The sequence below is a fragment of the Gymnodraco acuticeps genome, unplaced genomic scaffold (assembly GCF_902827175.1).
Source record: "Gymnodraco acuticeps unplaced genomic scaffold, fGymAcu1.1, whole genome shotgun sequence".
NCBI lineage: Eukaryota > Metazoa > Chordata > Actinopteri > Perciformes > Bathydraconidae > Gymnodraco > Gymnodraco acuticeps.
Window position 1 is genome coordinate 1,092,240 of NW_022990526.1, and position 20,952 is coordinate 1,113,191.

Consider the following 20,952-nt stretch of genomic DNA (forward strand, 5'->3'; position numbering starts at 1 on the left):
AACAACTTCACAGAGTATACTGCCACCTGAATTCCCCGGCCGGAAGTCCCCGGAGTTGGGGACTGGCTTCAGTAGAAGCTGCTGCGCGGGGCTAATGCTAATAATCCTAATGCCAGAAAATACATTGGCGGCTTCAAAAAACTTTTCAGAGTTTTACGGGGCGTGATTTGCAATTTGCCCAGCCAATCAGAAATTGAAACTTTTCTCCCCAGGAAAGTACCACCTCTCTAGCAGGCACTAAAAAGGGGGTATACATTCTCATGAACTAAGTTCTCTTTTTGGTATGAGCGCAAAATCCCAGGAAATATCGGAACTAAACTCCAAGTACTCCAAGCGTGTGTCTGTGTGTAAGAAAGTTAGTGTGTCGGTGCACTTCTCTGCAGTCTGTTGTCTATATATTTGTGTATGTCTGTGTTACACACTCACTAATATCGTCACCAATGTGACCTCACAGAATCACTACAGTAGATCCCCCATCTGTTACACCCTCAGAGACCTACGCACACACGCACACACACACACACACTAGTTGGCAGCTTGGTGTCTCTGCAGGAGCTGCCATCATCCCAGTGGAAAGCAGCCGAGAAGGGTATCATGTCGCTTTTCTCTCTCCCTCTCCCCGCGTTATCTCCCATCTCTGTGCTGTTTATTGAAGGTTTATCAGCTCCTTCGTCAGGCTACTAGCTAAAGTCGCTGCTGTGTGTTAAAGCTCTCGGCACATGAGTGGCACACACACTCAGAATTGTGTCCCACATGTCAGTTGTGGGTTCAGGCCACTGGGGATCAGCCACGTTATTGTCCTAGCAAGACTTTGCTCTTACCCTTATTGTTTTGTTGATAAGAGTAAGCTATGAAGCTATGAAGCTTAGCTGGCGAATGTAGCTTAGCAAATAATGGAAACTGGGAAACCAGCTTGCCTAACTCAGACAAATTGTATGAAACTATTTCACAGAGGACAGATATGAAAGCCATGATTTTGTAAATATAAATGAAATATGTATTTTGGCACTAGACCCACAATAGTTGAAATGCTAATGGTGTATAGTCAGGAATTCAGGGTGCATGCACCACACTTCTTTCACACTTATTCTCATCAGAATGCCAATAAGAGCTTTGCACAAGCCTCATTTTTAGACTAGACCAATTAGCTTCTTCTACTTCTTCACAACCAAATTCCAATTTCATTACAACATTTCTGAGTCCAGACTGACATTCTCTGTAAATAATTCCCTTAAATGTTTTCAACAAGTACAAAAGCTAAGATTCACAAACTGTTGCCAAGACACAACTCGGTGTTCATGTGGGGATCTTTGGCCTAAGAACAGAAGGCTGCTCTGCGCGTGCCATGACCCCTTATTACAACGTGACCGCCCATGACCAATTGTAGCCTTGGCAAACGAACCCTACGCTGCCAACATCTGCTGTGGGTTTCACTGGACTGCCCCGCATGTTAAGACCTCTTGTATGCAGCTTAAGGGTGGATTGTACGCTAATGGTCCAGTCCTGTAATTGTTACATTACAGTTCATTTAGCTGACAATTTTATCCAAAGCTACTTAGAAAGACTTCTACAGAGTTCACATACTGTTGGCCATGCCTACGAGAGCAATTTGGGGTTCAGTCTCCTGCTTAAGCCCGCGTCACACTGTCCCGAAATTGACACCAGATGGACACACGATAAAGAAAATATTCAAATTCGGCTCTCATCATAACAACATCGGGCCATTTGCGAGGGCATCTTAAGCCATCTTATGACCGCCGGTGGAGTTTATCAGGCACCGGCAGCAACTTCGTGAGCGGTGGCAAAATCTTTGGCATGCCAAAAAATTGCCAAAAGACCTTGCGAAGGTTCATTTTCGTGTTGAATTCGTGTGTCCATTTTGCCCTTCGTGAGGGCTTCTTGTCAAATCGTGTCATCTTCATCTTTACTTCGTGTGATCATCAGTGCCATCGGGCATTTTTCGGCTCACGAAGACAATACGAAGGAAACAAGAAGCTGCCCGATTGTCTTATGAAGGCAACACGACTACGTGAAGCCCTCGCAATGCCGCCGTGTAGCCATCGTATTATAGTACAATTTGTTTTCTGTGAAACTGAAAAGGATATTACATTGTTTTTGTTACTTTCGTTGCAGTTGTATGTCTTAAATATAATTTAGGTTAACTTCCTGTTTTATTTAGATATATATATATTTTGAAGGCGAGTTTACGCTGTTGACAGGAAGTTGTTGTTGCTATGGAAACAACATGACGGAGTGTGTGGTTTGGGTGCCATCGTGTGGCCTTCTGTAGGCATCGTACTTGCTTCGGCTGTTTCTTGGCTGTTGACCAAGTTCGGGGCCATCTTCGTGCGAAATTCACAATTCCATATTCGTGTGTCCATCTGGTGTCAATTTCGGGACAGTGTGACACCAGCCTTAAGGACCGTCCAACATTTTGCCTGGAAGGGCTTGGATCACACCACCCTCCGATTGGTAGCCATCCCCTTGAACTAAAAGGTCTGTAGATCTCAACAAGTTCTATGATACTGTCATCTGTAACTACAATTCCCTTACATTCTTTTCTCATGGATAGGAAATACGCCAACCACTTCCTTGTCTTAACCTAGAAGGTTGGAATATGCAGACTTCTACCGATGCCATATGCCCAATATGACATTGTTAACCAAAATGATAAATAATTTATCTAACACAATTAAATTGGTTGTTCCTTACCCCAAGGTACACCATTCTATCAAGTTTCATGTTAATCGGAAAAGTAGTTTTTCTGTAATCATGCTGATAAATCTGACAAACAAATCAAAAATTGGCAATGTAGGCTGGATACCTAAACTGGTCACCCGTACTATATTTCTTTCTGCATGTACATTTACATGAGCCTGATGAACCACTGCATTTGGCACCTCTATCTCTCTGTGTTTCTCCGGGTCTCTCACTTCAGCTTCCACACTGACCGTTAGGGAGAAATGGGTGAGAAGAGGGAGGGGCTTGGACAGCAGAGGCCAACGTGAGTGGGCAGTTATTTTTTTCTTAAGGAAAGCACGGTGCAAATAATGTTAGGTTTTGTCATTGGGAGTACTTACCTTAGCCTTGTGTGTGTGTGTGTGTGTGTGTGTGTGCGTGTGTGTGTGTGTGGTGTGTGTGTGTGGTGTGTGTGTGTGTGTGTGTGTGTTGTGTGTTGTGTGGTGTGTGTGTGTGTGTGTGTGGTGTGTGTGTGTGGTGTGTGTGGTGTGTGTGTGTGTGGTGTGTGTGTGTGTGTTGTGTGTGTGTGTGTGTGTGTTGTGTGGTGTGTGTGTGTGTGTGTGTGTGTGTGTGTGTGTGTGTGTGGTGTGTGTGTGTGTGTGTGTGTGTGTGTGTGTGTGTGTGTGTGTGTGTGTGTGTGTGTGTGTGTGTGTGTGTGTGTGTGTGTGTGTGTGTGTGTGTGTGTGTGTGTGTGTGTGTGTGTGTGTGTGTGATCATTATCACACCTACTGCCACACTTAAGCACAGCAGTTACTATTGTTTGGCCTTGTAAAATGGATCCTTGGGCTGTCATTTGCCGGCATGGGGCTTTCCAAATCAACACACACACACACACACTCTGTTTCTCTGCATGGCCGGTTAGAATGACATCTGCGAGTGGCTCTCATTAAAAGACTGGTGCTGAAAGCAGGTGTCCTAACACACAAATAAATTAAGTTTATTGCATAGTAGTGTTAAAGTAAACCCATATTATTACTTACAAGAAATAATACGTAAAAAAAAATGAGAATCATTTTTCTTATCTTCTTCCTCGTTTGATCTTTTTTTTTTATCTTCCTCCATTTCTCTGCTTTGGTGTTCATCTGGGTTTTCTGGGTGAGTTAGGGTCATTTGGTGTGTGTACGTGTGTTTGTGTGTGTTTTAGTTGACTGCTCTAACTCATTTCAACATAATGTGTCTTTCCATCTTTCTCCCACACACATTTTTTTTTCCTGGCTCAGTTTAATAAAACAACACGCATACTCATTCACACACACTTGCATACACTGAGCTGTCTTTTTAATAGCGTGTCCTCCTGTTGATCCATCATCATGGCAACCCATTTAAATGTTAAACGACCAGCGAGAGGGGGTTCATCTATGCAAACTGCTTTTTTTTTCTATTACTGGATGGATTGGATGGATTTAACTGAGAAAATATACTAACAGAAAACACGCACATGAGCGCACACTCAATGTTTATTATTTGTATATTACACACAGATGTGACCACCTATCATGGCAATGAGGCTGATATAATAGAAATGTTCCATGAAATTGTGGTGTGCACTTTCAATTTGTGTGTCCACTCCTATCATTGCGTGTGTCTTTGTTACTTTTTCTTAGTTCAGCCACTAGTTACAACATTTTCTTTCATAAATCCACTGTAAACACTCATAGAACACGCATTTTTGACACCTAATAATAAAAACAACTTTGTTTCACAGGCTGCTTGTTTATCTTCTTAATTATTAGAGGAAAGCAAGAGGCTTTTGCTTATTCATTGTTTTACAGTGAAATTGAATTCATCACCCAGATACAAATATTTACATACATTTACATATTTTCGTCACATTCCATAAAACATCTCATGGCCCTGTGGGTGGTCCTGACCCCCAAAGCTGAGAACTGCTGCTTGCTTCAAACTGTTCTGCAGTGAAACAAAACCCGTCCTCCACTCCTAATCCATTCTGGCGTCGGAGTGCAAGACAAAGAAATCATAAATTAACACAGCAGGAAATTAAATCAGATAAATAACGAATGTAGCCGTGAATTAAGAACTTGCTAGAAATTGCTAAATCATGAACATTGCTTCGGACAGATTTTCAGACTAGCAAATTGTCTGTGTAATTAGGCGCGGAAAGTATCTAACATTTCTCTTTTGGGTGTTTTAAAAAAGTTATTTCCAAGGTTGTGGAGCTTCCTATCAGGTCTGGACAGTCAGTCTGATAGGGCGGGGGGGGTTTCCAGCAGGGAAAACAGTTTTCTGCAGAGTAGAGGACTTTGCGTCGGCTTAACGCTGTTAAACCTACAATCCCCACAGACAAACACTGTCTAAACCTGACACTGCTGACCCACGCAATTACACACACACACACACACACACACACACACACACACACACACACACACACACACACACACACACACACACACACACACACACACACACACACACACACACACACACACACACACACACACACACACACACACACACACACACCACACACACACACACAGAATTCATGCTCATACAGACAGACATAGACTTTCTACCAGAAGTACATACAATTATTTTCTGGCATAAACCCAGTGATGTTTATGGACATACAGAAAGATTATGAATGCAGCGACAACACACACAAGTGTAACCATGACTATTTTGATGTGAAAACTTCCACATAGCAAATATACGGACAGGTTTTTCAAGCTATACAAACTGCATGCTATTCTTTGTCTTGTCACCAGTCAGTTTACATACTCGGTCTAAAAACATTTGTTAAAGGTAGGGTAGGCAGTGGCGTTTTTATATGTACAAAAGTGGTGGGGCACACAAAACTTAGATGTCTATATATAAGCTTCTGAGGTTCATGGCTGGTGAGGCTCTGACTCTTTAGGTTTACAAATATTATATTTTGACCTAAATCAAAATATCATATTATTTTCAAAAGCTTTTTTTGTCTGATGCTTCAATTAATTTTAAACAGACAGTTCAACAAAAGGATACCCAACAAATGTAATTGTATCATTTAAATATTGAATTGTTCTCTCTTAGTAAGATCCCATTTTCAATCAAATTGCAGTCTTACCTTGACTTGAAGATGAAGTCCATTTGCCTATCCTTCTGGACAAAAATCTCTATTACTTTTTTGTAAAAGTCCTCCTTATGTTCTTGTAGTTTCAAAAGTCTATCATAAATCTAATCTAATCAATAGATTTATGATTCGAAAATTATAAAAGTAGGGTAGACATGTGGATATTATCCGGCTGAACAAAACGTGCATTTATCTAACAGGTTTGTTTCCCACAGATCTTATTTGGAGCTATTTTCTAAAATCCTATGGAGAAATATCATTGCTTTTTTGTGGAGGGAAGCCATGCGCAGTTTATTTCCGGGTTTTAGGACGCCTCACTGCAGCTCTCTCTCCTCCTCTTCACACACCACACTTTTCGCGGCACACGTACTTACAGCCAATCAGCTCTGAATTATGTGAGATGACGTATGGTGGGGCTGGCAGCACTATGCCCCTATGGTCATTATTTTTTTGCCACAGACATTAAATAGGACAATACTCTGAGCATGCGCAGTGTAGTTTTTACAGTCACCATTGACTTAAACAGGGAGAGGGAGGGGCAGGATCGGGTTTTGTCCCACATGGCTCAAAACAGCTCAATAGGCACACACTGTAGACACTAATTAGAAGAACACAGACTAAAACAGCAATGTACAGACGAATCAGATGAATAAACATGATCTTAAAATATATTTTATATATTTTTTAATTTATTTTTTGCATTTTTTTGTAATCATTACTTTTAATACTTTCTGCTGACACTAGGTGGGGCTGTGCCCCACCTGCCCCTAATGACCAGTCGCCACTGAGGGTAGGTAAGAATGGAGAAACCAGCTCGAGTGCGCTACAATTTGAAAGTACGCAGCCGAAAAACATCTGTCCCTTCCTTCAGACTTCCTTACAGAGCCCCTCTTCCAACACACACGAACACGCACATGACCAATGAGGGCACGAGATAAGTTTGTGCACGAGATGGAAGGCTGACAGGCAGGTAGGCCATCCAGTTCCATCCATTGGTCGTGCTTTTTACAGCGCCACAGCTTCCACAGATGACATTTTTTTATGTATTTATTGTCAAAGCATTTAATGTATTCATTGCTATCGGGATGTTACCTACCCAACCTTTAAGCTTTAAAGTGCACCTATCATGCTATTTTTAGGCAATAGCATAGGTCTCAGATATATAAAAATATATAAAAAACATGTCTATGAAGTGTTTTGCTCAATATACCAAACAGATCACCCATTCTAGCCATCCCTGTTTCAAAAGTCAGGGTTCGTACGGGTGCTTGAAATCCTTGAAAATGCTTGAAATTTGTCGTGGTGTTTTCAAGGTTGGGAAAGTGCTTGAATTTTGGGAATGGTGCTTGAAATTGAGATAAAGTGCTTGAAAATGTAAATGCTTTACTTTTACAATAAATTGCTGTCTGACTGAATAGTTCGCTTTTTAGAATAAAATAAAAGAATTGCTTCGCTTCTACATAAAACAGCTCCGCTGCGGCCTTCCCGCGCTATTGCGCGCAACCTGCAAGTGTTTGTGTTACGTGTGACCTGGGCATTCTGATGAGAGGGATAGATGACTGTGTGCCAGGAGGTTGCAGTTTCAACGAGCGTTGGCTAGCAGAAGACAAATACAAGCCATGGCTAAGACGAGGGTCAAGCCCACGTGTAGCCTCCTGCAAAGTTTGCAAACATAACGATGGGAGAGTCTGCGCTGACGAGCCACATGAAAGGTACGCCGTAGAAGAGCATTTTAGATTAGGCTAACGTTGCATGTTACGTTTGTTTAAGCTAACGTTAGCTAGCTGAATAGCGAACTCGATTGAGGGATAATAATAATTGCAGGGGACAATCATTTCAGAGGAGCGTACCTATGTTAATATGTGCGTTACAGTCGCCATCCTGTGGTGTTCAGAGGATGAAGCTCTCACGGCATTTTGTGTTATAGTCACGAATATAATCTATTGATTCGACACAGAGCGATTTTGAAAAGCAATGTATTTCTACTGGTAGTATGTTTCGTGCCTAAACCAAATGTACTTGCTCTCCTCGAAATCAGTCACATTGACCCGAAGACACATTTCGTTTGTATTACTGGTCTGGGGGAAGCTCGTGTGTGTGTGTGTGTGTGTGTGTGTGTGTGTGGTGTGTGTGTGTGTGTGTGTGTGTGTGTGGTGTGGTGTGTGTGTGTGTGTGTGTGTGTGTGTTGTGTGTGTGTGTGTGTGTGTGTGTGTGTGGTGTGTGTAGTGTGTGTTGTGTGTGTGTGTGTGTGTGTGTGTGTGTGGTGTGTGTGTGTTGTGTGTGTGTGTGTGTGTGTGTGTGGTGTGTGTGTGTGTGTGTGTGTGTGTGTGTGTGTGTGTGTGTGTGTGTGTGTGTGGTGTGTGGTGTGTGTGTGTGTGTGGTGTGTGTGTGTGTGTGTGTGTGTGTGTGTGTGTGTGTGTGTGTGTGTGTTGTGTGTGTGTGGTGTGTGTGTGTGTGTGTGTGTGTGTGTGTGTGTGTGTGTGTGTGTGTGTGTGCCGGGGAAACACTCACGAGAAACACCGGCTGTTGCTTGCTGTGATGTTACATTAGTCCGTTCTCTGCTTGTAATTATGCCGAAGCTTCAAAGTTGTATTTATCATCTGAATTTGCCGAAACAAGTTTAATATTCTGAAAGCCAAGACTTTGTTTATTTGAAAACAGATGAAAACAAACTGTGTTTTATATAAAATTGAAGTATTATACAAGTAAAACTACATTTTGCTTTAATCCCATGTAATTGTAGAATGAACACAGTCTTCCTTTGCAGATGTATAAGTCAGGTGTCTTGAGTAGTCAGCATTACCTACAAATCATTGTACACATTTGTAAATATTATTTTCCACTTGTTACCATTGTGAGGCTATTTTTATGCAGCTCTGTGTGATTTTGTGGCTACAATTCAGACTAATACGCTACCAGAGGTGGAATAAGTATTCAGATCTTGTACTTGAGTAAAAGTACAAGTACTCAGATCTTGTAGTGAAATTATAAGTACTCAGATCTTGTACTTAGCAAAAGTAGAAGTACCAGAGTGTAGGAATACTCTGTGACAGTAAAAGTCCTGCATTCAAAATGTTCCTCAAGTGAAAGTAGAAAAGTATTCTCATCAAAATATAGTTAAAGTAGCGACAGTAAAAGTAGTCGTTGTGCCGATTGGTCCATTTCAGAATAATATATATGATATGTTTTCTAATGATTGATCATGAAAGTGTTCTCAAAGCTGGTAAAGGTGCAGCTAGTTTGAATGACTTTGTATACTGCAGGGTAGCTTGTGGATTTACTCCAGGTGGAACTAAAGTCTGATTTAACACGTGGTTATATTTCACATCATTCATCCACATCTGTGAAGTTACTAAAGGTATTAAATATGTAGTGGAGGAAAAGTACACCATGTACCTCTGAACTGTAGTGGAGTAGAAGTACACCATGTACCTCTAAACTGTAGTGGAGTAGAAGTACACCATGTACCTCTGAACTGTAGTGGAGTAGAAGTACACCATGTACCTCTGACTTGTGTTTACTGCCAACCTAAAAGTACCTCAAAAATAGTGATCAATAATGTATTGAAAAGTGATTTGGCTGATTGTTTTATATTGGCTCAGACAGGTTATATGGGACATACAGATGGGTCACTCATTTTGAAATATTAAACTTTTTTCAAAGTTTTTCATCCTCAAGTAGAGCATTATGAAACACACATTTGTTTGTTTATAGCATAAAGAACATCTGATTTAATGTGAGATAGGGAAATAATCATTTGAGTATGTGTATATAAAATATGTAATTTACAACAGCTGTAAGATGCATGAAAAGCTTGAAAATGCACCTTGAAAATGCTTGAATTTGACTTTGGAAAAGGTGTAAGAACCCTGAAAAGTGCTGATTTTGGGTATAAAGCTTTAAAAAAAGAAAGACATTTTTATTTTATTTTTAAAAGAAGGGGGCTGAGCTGATGCGGGACCCAGCAGCTACTGTCTAAACCAGGGCTATTACATTTCAAATTCAGTTGGGCCAGATTTTATAACTACAAAATTCAGACATTCAGCACAACGAATTAGCATTAATTTAACAGAATCTGAGGCATCTCAAAGTGCATACAAAACAATAAGTGCACAGTTGTAGCATTACATTTGTTTGCTTTAGAAGTAAAATATTCAGGTTATTCTTTTGAACCAGGCACATCACAAAGTGCATTTAACTGAATACAATAATAGCAGTCTTAATAAATGTCTTCATACATACAAAATAAAATTGGATACATGCACATCAAAGAGTGCATTAACAAACAGTTAAAGAGCTCCAATGTAACAAAAAGAGGTAGTACTGTAGCAATAGGCCTACTATTTTTTCACTTTTCAAGTAATAACAACACAATCATATGTTTTGGTCACATTTGACCCAGACACATTACAAAGTGCATTTAAATGAATACACAAATAACTGTCAAACCCTTCAGTGCACAAGGCCATAACAAGGGATAAGGGTATAACATATGAATGAATACTACACTACACGTCTAAGTATAGTAGGTGCTTACTATCACCTCAATTGTGATTTGTCATCGTTGACTTTCTCAATGGGAGAAGTGGCATTTTTAGTTTTGAACAAGAGCAGAGATTTTTGGCTCATAGGATGCAATCCTAAGACATTGGTGAAGAGCGCTGTCAGTCAGGGAGCAGCGAGTGCTACTTTGTATTAAGTTCATGTGTGAAAAGCTTAATTCACATGTGTATGTTGATGGTTACGGATGACTGCATATCAATAAGTTCCAGTGTACATTTCCCCTCATCAATGGAGGGGACCACCTCTTTTGCTTTGGTGGATACGTCCCCCCTCTATTGCAACAGTGAAGGGGTCTCTTGGCAAAGCCACATCACCTCTGTGGGCAGAGCAAGTCCAATCGAGTTCTCTCTCAACCTCGCAATGAAGTCATCCGTGATTTGTGCCGGGGATGTGATGTGTTTGTGGAGCGTCGGAAAAGGCAGCATCCGACCCGTGCTCAAGTCGGTCGCGGAAAAGGTCCAGCTTGACTTGGAATGCGCGCATCTGCTCCACAAGATCAATGACCGTTTTGTCTCTGTTTACGCTTCAGAGTTGAGAGAGACATGTTTTAGAGTTGCTATCATAGGACCACCGTTACTAGCACCACTAGATGCACTTTCAAAAAACGCGCTGCATTGTGGTTTGGTGGTTTCTAGGCAACACGGAGTGTCGCGTTCATGGTCTGTACCACTTGGGAGTTGGTTCTGGGCCGCATCTGGCCCGCGGGCCGCCATTTGAATAGGCCTGGTCTAAACTAAATACTGCCGTAAGTACCCCCGTTTTTAGAGATTTGGGTACGGAGGAAAAGAGAGGGTTTTATTTTCTGACGCTGCGTGAGTTCCCTGACACACCGGGGACACATATTTATCTATAAAAGACATCAAAAAGTGCATTTTGCATGATAGGTCCCCTTTAAGTTAATGTATGTAATGTAATACATCATCCAGTATTGGATATTCTTGATCATAGACAGGACACACTTTAGCCCATTACCTATGCATTGCCTTCTAAACGTTCTCCAGTCAATTCGTTAGATTTCCATTAATCATTTGCTATTTAGCATATATAATCAAATGCACATTCTGTCTCTGTGGATGGTCAACATATGATAAATTCTTCCGAACCAAACTATTCTTTAACGGTTGAAATCCAAGGTTTTACAGAAAGACATGCTTTTTAGAGTGCTCAGTGTTTTCAATGAATACCTGTCATTACATTTTAAAAAGGTACAATCCATCTCGATCTTAGCAAATTGTCATAAGTGACAATCTGTCTCCAGGGATAGTCAAAGTCTAAAACATTCTTGCAATTATTTTTTAATAACAACAAGGTATATTTTTATCACGCAAAGCTTCTTTCATTGCTGTGTCTTTCTTTCTGGTGCACCATTTACTTATTATTCTTTGTTTTAATGGTAGACTAGCTTATATTTGAGAATGACGACTGAACTATTTTAATATTTTTGAAATCTAAGGCTTCACAAATAAGCATACATTTGTTGAGTTTTTCAAATAGTGTTTTGATGAATACTTGCAACATCTTAAGAAAGTAAAATCTATGTGTAGTGCAACAGTACTATCCACATAACCATCGAATGCTTCAAACCACACACTTTCATCTGGCGGGATACACTTGCGTTCTTTGTTTCTGACTTCTCTCAGACGTAGTCATTACTGCCATACTTCCTTGTTGATGATATGGTGTTTTCCACCATCTATATGGGTTTTATAAAATACATTTTTATCTACAAAAGCCTGTCTTTTATTCTCTGTCTGTTGTCCAATCTTTCTTTATTCTCCATATTCCCTCTGCTCGCAGTACTTTTGTGTCTCTCTGGCTCTCTGTGTTTGCTGTATTCTCCAATTACCTCTTGAAAATGCACAGGTCATCTTATTGATATTGCCGAGCTAAAAGAAGAAAACATGTGGAAATAAAAGCAGACAGTCCAAATGGCTTTTTTCTCTCTCCTTCGAAAATAGACTCTTGCTGCAATTTTTCACTCTGAATTTAGCTGAAAAGCTCCTTGTGATGGTTTCTCTCAAATGGAAAAGCTTTTAGTTTAGCTTTTGGAGACAATTCTCGCCCAATGAGCTGACCTCTGTCTCCTCACCCTGTTTCTACCTCCATTACTTTCCCCCTCGCTCCCAGAAGGACGAATTGTCCCGTGTGACTGGCTTTGTTCTGGAGAGCGGTAAGGAGCAGCTCATGTTTGAGGTGCCTCTTAATGATACCGGCTCGGCAGGCCTGGGCATCAGCCTCAAAGGAAACAAGTCCAGGGAGACCGGAGAGAGGACCTGGGAATATTCATCAAATCCATTATACATGGAGGGGCAGCATACAAGGTAAGCAACAAACAAAGACAACCTGTGTTCCTGTAAAGTAATCATTGTTATATTTGGGAAACATTTAAGACTTACCTGAAGTTATTGTTTTTGACTAGCGTATGGTAAAAAAGGCAACGTTTTTTCCAAAGGGAGTCAAAAGAATGTCAGTAGAGAGTCCAAAGAGTGTGTTTCCGTGGCCGGTTCTGAGCCGAAACCAGGTTTGCTGTAAACTGTAACAGTATAAACTGACAAGTAGCGTCAAGATAACTTATTATTCATGAGAAAGTCTTCTGGGGACACCACAGCTGTCTCTGCGTCTCCTGCCATGTGCTCCTGTTCGGTTAACCTTTGACCTCTTACTCACCAGGACACACTTGACATGTCGTGGACAGCAGAGAGACAGACAGACACATGCACTCACATACATGTTTGGGTTCACAGTGTTTAGTATGTGTGTGCAGACGGACAATAATAGATGGAAACAGGTTCTCTGTAGAGGCATACATTCTACACAAGGGAAGTCAGACAGACGGAGCTGATGCTAGTCTCTGTCTGTGTGTGTTTGTGTGTCTGTGTTTGTGTGTGTCTGTTTGTGTTGTTGGTTGGTGCCGTTATTTATGTCATGTCATGTATGTCATGTCATGTATGTTATGCTGGTATGGCCCCCTCCTAGGTTAGCTTTGTCAGCAGTGTTGCTAGCACTTTTATGTCAATCAGCCTTGTTAGCACCATTAGCACTGTTAGCCGTTGCCGTTTTGGCTCAGCCACCTCCATGTTTGCTTGAGACGTCAAGAGCCAATGCAGGCAACTCTGGCCCAGTCTCCAAATGTGGTACATTTCACCAAAGTTAACAATCATTTATTTATCCACCCTTGATTGTGATCTGCTCCAAAAATCTAGTTTTTACTTTTTCGCCCTATGTGTACCCTATGTGTACCCTTCTCCTAAGTTTCATGAAAATAGGGTCATTATTTTGTCGACAGAAAGACAAACTGAGCCTTGGCAAAGGACAAACATGTACATGGTTATTAACAGACAGATACACAGACCTTCATAAAATGCATAGTTCTATATTCCAGTTCACTGAGAATGCAGATTTTGTTTAATCCGCCTGATGTGTGTGTTTTACAGGATGGTCGACTGCACGTCAACGACCAGATGATGGCAGTAAACGGAGAGTCGTTGCTAGGGCGCTCCAATCACGTGGCCATGGAGACGCTCCGCCGCTCTATGTCACAGGAGGGAAACGTTAGAGGGATGATCCAACTGGTGGTGCTGAGGGCTCTGAAGGTACACACACAACCACACACACTTAAACTAATGACACATTGACTCAGGGGTGTAACATGAATACAAGAGCAGCCTTACTTATTTATTCAGACATCATGACACAATTCCATCAGATTAATGATAAAAACCTAGAGGACATTATTCAACTTCTGAAATCCTCCTCCTGCTGCCTTGATATTATTCCAACAGGATTTTTCAAAGATGTTTTGCCTTGCATGGCCTCAGATCTACTTCATATAGTAAACAAATCTCTTCACTCAGGTATTTTTCCACAGGCCCTGAAAACTGCAGTCATTAAACCGCTCTTAAAAAGAATAATCTAGATGCTTCAGTAATGAACAATTACAGGCCCATATCAAACCTGCCATTTCTAGGTAAAATCATTGAAAAAGTTTGTTTTTCAACAGTTGAGTAATTTCTTGCATTTAAATAACTGTTTGGATGTGTTCCAGTCAGGCCTTTCGTCCAAACCACAGCACTGAGACTGCTCTTGTAAAGGTCTTTAATGACATCCACTTAAACACAGACAGTGGCAGAACTTCAGTGTTAGTATTATTAGATCTCATTGCTGCGTTTGACACTGTTGACCACAATATATTACTAGACCGACTAGAAAACTGGGTGGGACTTTCGGAAACAGTTCTAAATTGGTTTGAATCCTACATAAAGGACAGAAACAACTTTGTTTCTATAGGTAAATACACATCTGAGTTGACAAATATGACATGTGGGGTTCCTCAAGGCTCCATCTTGGGGCCTCTTCTCTTTAACATCTACATGCTACCACTGGCTCAGATAATGAAGAACAACAAATAAGTTACCATAGCTATGCGGATGACACACAATGTACGTAACAATTTCACCAGGAGACTATGCTCCAATTCAACACTGAGTAAGTGCATTGAACAAATCAATGACTGGATGTGTCAGAACTTTCTCCAATTAAACAAAGATAAAACTGAGGTAATGGTTTTTGGAGCCAAGTCAGAACGTATAAAAGTTAGCGCTGAGCTTCAGTCTGCAATGTTCAAAACAACAGATAAAGCCAGAAATCTAGGTGTAGTCATGGACTCTGACCTGAGTTTCAACAGTCACATTAAAACAGTTACTAAATCAGCCTACTGTCACCTAAAGAACATATCTAGGATAAAAAGACTAATGTCACAGCAGGATTTGGAAAAACTTGTCCATGCTTTTATCTTCAGTAGACTCAACTACTGTAATGGTGTCTTCACAGGTCTCACTAAAAAATCTATTAGAAAGCTGCAGCTGATTCAGAACGCCGCTGCTCAAGTCCTCACTAACACTAAGAAAGTGGATCACATCACTCCTGTTCTGAAGTCTTTACACTGGCTTCCTGTGTGTCAAAGAATAGATTTCAAAATACTGCTGCTGGTTTATAAAGCACTGAATGGTTTAGGCCCAAAATACATTTCTGACCTCCTGCTAAATTATGAACCATCCAGATCTCTCAGGTCTTCAGGGACTGGTCAGCTTTCTGTCCCCAGAGTCAGAACTAAACATGGTAAAGCAGCGTTCAGTTATTATGCTCCAAATATCTGGAACAAACTCCCAGAAACCTGCAGGTCCGCTGCAACTCTGACTACTTTTAAATCCAGGCTGAAGACTTTTCTTTTTGCAGCTGCTTTTAATTGAACTATTCATATCTTAGACTGCACTGTAACTTTTATCCATGTACTTTTTTCTTTTAATGTTTAATTGACTGCCATGTATTTTTTTCTTTTAATGTTTATTTTATTAGCTTTTCTTTTTAATGACTGATTTTAAATGCCATTTTCTTAATCTCTTTCATTTTTTGTAAAGCACTTTGAATTGCCTTGTGTTGAAAAGTGCTATATAAATAAACTTACCTTGCCTTGCCTTACAAAATACCTTTACTGAAATGTTATGGACCCACATCTTTATGAAATAGTCTATTGTATGTGTTCATTTTCACTTTGCTCTGGTGAATGTCATAACATGTAAAAACACAAAGTAATAAACAAAAATAAACATTGTATTTGGAGACTAAAATGGATAGTAAAACACAAACTGCCATTAAAAAGTGTTCTTAATATACTTTGGTTTCTCTTTTTTATATTGTGAAAACATCCAGAATCTAGGTTAGGACCCCCTGCCTGTGACAATGAGAGCCCATGCTCGCCACTGTTGCTTCACTAAGACGAAAACAAACATGCATGTCTTCTTCTATCTTCCCCTTGCGATCTCTATCCCCTCTTCTGGCTCTGAACACTGAAAGCATCTTTCTTTCTTGCAGTCTACTGCCTCTGACTTTTTAGCCCTTCCATCCATTCTTCACATACTTGACACGAGTCACCCTGCACTTACCAGCAGCAGCAGCAGCAGCAGCAGCAGCAAAAGAGCATTTACACTCCAGCTATTCAGATTGTGTCTGTGTGCTTCTTTGTGTGTGACTGAGTGTTCTTCACTCTATATTTTTTCTAGTAGAGAAAGGCGCTTTTCAGCTGGTGCCTTTTACATGGCTCTGTAGAATATTTGTACAAACCTTTGCACACACAAAGCTGGGTTGTTGGTTCAAGTGTGAACGGCCCTCTGCATGGCCTGCTTGTAGTGGGGAAAAAAGATACGTACAGTGCCTGCTTAAAATATGTACACATAAGCACAACAAACAGACATATAGGTACACACAAATAAAAACACACTTTAAAAAAGTACCAGTATTTGGCTGATTGAATAATCTGAATGTTTTATCTCCCAGGAAAATGGGTTTCTTGACAGTTGATCCATTTAAGAATAAAACTAAAATAATAATAATATAAAAAATCAATTAAATATGTATGCAAACACAATAAATTGGTGTAAGAATAACTTTTTGTCAAATGTATAATATTCATAATATATCATATTTAAGAAAACTAAGTAAAATGTCTAATACAAATTACGAGAAAATTGAATACAAAATGTATACACAGTAAACATGAAATGCTCATTTAGTAATCTCTTCTGATTGAAATTAATTGATATACATTTGAACAATGTTTTGAACTAAATAGTTCAAAAGCCCCACGATCTATAGCTTCTTTCAAATGATAAACTGTCATTAAGATTGATTGCAATGCATTTGTAATAAACAGCATTACTTTCAGATAATTGTGGCCCATGTGCTCGCTACATGTGAAGTGGTGTGGCTTGCAGGGCAAGCCTGTCAACTAGCTTGATGGGTGGAAAGCTGTTAGCAACACACAAAGAGTAGCATCCTGTTAAGAGATGAAAGAAGGATAAAAAGAGAGGAAGACAAAGGCAGATATACTGTAAGAGACGATGCCTTTTAAAAGGCTTTTTTGGCTTCAGTATTGATGCTTTTAACATTTCAGAAGTGGACCACTCTACTCTCCTTTTTTCTTCTCTATGTCCTTTGCCCTGTCTCTCACTCAGTTCTTCATACTGTATTCCTCTCCCAGCCATCTCTCCTTTCTCTAAACTCTCACTTCATTATGCAAGCTGCTCTCTTTATTCACTAACTGCCCAAATACCCTATATCTCCAAGCTAAATAAGCATGGCTCAGCAGAGGTTCCTGAACCTGAAGCTGCTCGCTGTGGTACTGTCACAATACCTACATTGCTGATACACAATAATGGCTTGATAATGCCACTTTGTAAATAGTTTCCCAGTGATCAATACATCACATCACATATTCAGCTATTTAGATTTAGTTGATCTCTCATTCTGAAAATATACTTTAACATCCTTGACATGAAAACATTTTCTATAAATATAAGACTTTATACTTAACTTTTGACATGTAATTAAACTCCTTAACTCCTTCCTTACCTTCAAGCACTCTGACACATTAGGCTTACTCCACCATAATAAACTGTTCAACACCAACAATACTTAGTCTGCATAACCTGCAGTTATTCTACTGTGCAATACTAATAACACTTAGGATTAATACTGTGTTAAAATGTACATTTCAAGCATTCATCTGATTTTCATCAGTAATATATTTTTTACAACGTACATACCACTTTATATATTCAGGTTCAGGTTATTTATTTTCACACAAAGGTGCATTTGGTTTGCAGATTAAAGACACAATCCATTGTGACAGCACAGACAACAATATATGATCAAATACACATATTAACATATTAATTTTAATTAACTTCTTACTTGACTAATAAACCTATTTGTTGTGTTAGTTCATTCTCTAATTGCAATATTTTATTTTGACTTATTGTGTTTCTTTGTACATATTTTATTTTAATTTGTCTTTGTATTTTTATTTCATTCCAAAATGGAAAAACTGCCACAAAACAAATATAATAAACTATAAATAAAATATTCTGATTCTTTATGGGAAAAGAGCAACCCAAACGTAAAACCAGATTCAGTTTTATGTTTTGTAGAATTGTTCCTAACATTTAACTGTAACTAGAAACTACGTTTTGCCTCAATAACATCTTCATTGAAAATAAACCTTATCTTTTTCAAGAGCAATCTGATTGCACTATGCAACTGGGATGTGTACTGGGAGACAGTGGGGAGGGGAGGGGGTCCACAGGACCTCTGACACTCTGAAGAGTGATGAAGCCTGGGCTTGAAATTGGGGAGCAGGGGCTGGCACTCGGTGGGGGGTCAAGAGAAAGATGACGGAAAGGATTTATTACGCACACAGCGCTGTCATGTCTTCTCCTGTTTGAGTCTAAACAGAGAAAACACAGCCAGAGCGCCATACATATGCATTCATGTTAATGACTACGTACAGTTTCCACACAGGAGACAAAGACATGCAAATTCAATTCCTAAATGAATAATACATGCACAAAGGGACACATTATTACAGGGGACTAAGAGGGGGGGGGGTGTCAGTGTGAGTGTCACTGCCACACACACAGGAAGCCCTGGTAAAGACAGTTACAAGCCTGAAGGCCATGGGAAATAAGCTCCCCTCTCTCACCTTGATCCTCCGCGTCTCTCTCGTGTCTCCCTCTTCTTCTCTTTCTTTCTACATGCTCAACATCTGATTGAGTTGCAATGCACTGCTACAGAGCACTCAGCTGCTTTTCTGGTCATTTGAATGCAAATGACATCAAACATGAATAAAGATTCATCTAAAAAAACAAGCTTGTGAAAACTCTTGTATAATGGCTTCTGTTGCTATGGAAGTGAGGATGTCATCAAGTTAATATAGGCTTGAACTTGTGTTTTTATGTTTTAACGTATGAGGTTCTGAAACAAATGAACGGATGATATACAGAAGCGATTAGATATTTACAAGGCAGATGTTTTTTAGTTGTGTAAAATCTTATAATTTGAATTAAAATAAATACATTCAAAATGTTTTGGTGTTGAAGGAAGTGCAATGTCTTTAGAGCCTTCGTGGGGTTGAACAGAAATGTATTTTTCCTAAACTATTAAACATGTTAACAACACATTTTTACGTGGCTGCATTTGCTTACTTTAAAACAATGTTGTGTCCATTATCTGTCTGTCTGTTTCTGATATTCGTTATTGTTTCCTCCCTGTTTTAGGATCAACTTGGGGTGTCACCCAATCGCTCATTCGACAGCTCCTCTGGTCTGATGGGTCCAGTGAACGGTCACTCCATGGTGAACAACTCTCTCTATGCATCTCATGGTGAGTGGACTTTGATCATCATCATTGTTGGACAGCAGGCTAATACACATGACATCTATGAATCAAGTGTATTTTTTATTTATGAATAATCTAGCACTATCATCTCTGTTTGTATCCTGTCTCAGGTCTCTTTATATGAGGTCAACTCAAAGTATATAACGTAGCCGTGAACAGCTACTTGATAAGAAAATAAACCGGAACATCCCTGAAAATAGCTGGAAATCTAGAAACATTTGAGTCATTATTTTACATAATAAATACATATTACAAATATTTCATCTTAGGAATTTCCTTTGGGCATATACATTTTTATTTTATTCTGTTCATTTATTATGTATTGTTTTGGGGCAATGTTCACCTCTATTAGATGATGGGAGAGAGATTGTTGTGACATGGAACAAATGTACAAATGTCCCAAGACTGATTCAGGCCGTCCAAAATCCATCCAACTTTCATGGCTTGGTGGAATTTTGTCAAATATGGCACAAATGTCCCCCGTAACCCTTTGGAGTCCTGGGCTAATTTGGCCGTTTTCACATACTTTTGATTTGTCTTACAAAACCCCATTAAGAAATGTATGGCATGTCAATGTTTGGTATCTTTTTTTTAAGGACAACCTCACCTATATATCCTGATAGTTCTTTTTTTTCATTTTGAGATACTATATGAACATTTTGGACCCAAAATCACAGAAAAACGTAAAAACGGATTTTGAAAATGATATTATTTTTTATACACAAACATGCATAACGAAACCATTTGAAAGCTGGAAATATATACATGTGATGTCACTATGATAATGTGAAAGTTTGATTGAGGTAGCATGAACCTACACATTTGATGAACAAATAACAGGTGTATCCATAGGCGTTTTTTCCTCATTTCTCAAGTTCTGTCAACAGTGACACAGTAGGCACAACAACACATTTAAAAGCTTAAATAATGTACATGGGATTTCATTCTGATAAGGCAAAAGTGTTATTATAAATATAATACAATATATATACACATTATGTACAAAAATCATTTTTGTCTGTCTTTATCTGTGCCACGCTTCAAAGCAGTTTCTGTCAACTACGACACAGAGGGCAACATCACAGGCTCCTCCTCTCCTCCTCCTCCTCCCTCCCTCTCCCCTCCTCCTCCCTCTTCCTCCTCATCCTCCTCATGTCAAAAAACAAGCTTAGAGCTTGACTCACGTTCAGAGTTCTCTTCATCATAGTTGAATCTTCAAAACTCTAAATCTATCTAACTATATCTAAATTCTCAATGTTTGTCTGTCACTTTACTTCAATCGCCGTCTCTCTTCGTCTCCGCCGCCTGTCTTCGTATATCTTCGTCTCTCTCCTTTCCCGCCG

The 20,952-nt window shown here is 39.7% G+C and overlaps 1 protein-coding gene across 1 annotated transcript in view; it reads left to right on the plus strand.

Annotated features, from left to right (window-relative positions):
* The window catches only part of LOC117553355 (partitioning defective 3 homolog B-like), a 268,259-nt gene that overhangs the window by 103,232 nt on the left and 144,075 nt on the right, over positions 1-20,952 (plus strand). Inside the window, 4 exon segments of the mRNA XM_034227236.1 lie at positions 12,506-12,643; positions 12,646-12,699; positions 13,813-13,971; positions 19,489-19,594. Coding sequence (XP_034083127.1) covers positions 12,506-12,643; positions 12,646-12,699; positions 13,813-13,971; positions 19,489-19,594 — 457 coding nt within the window.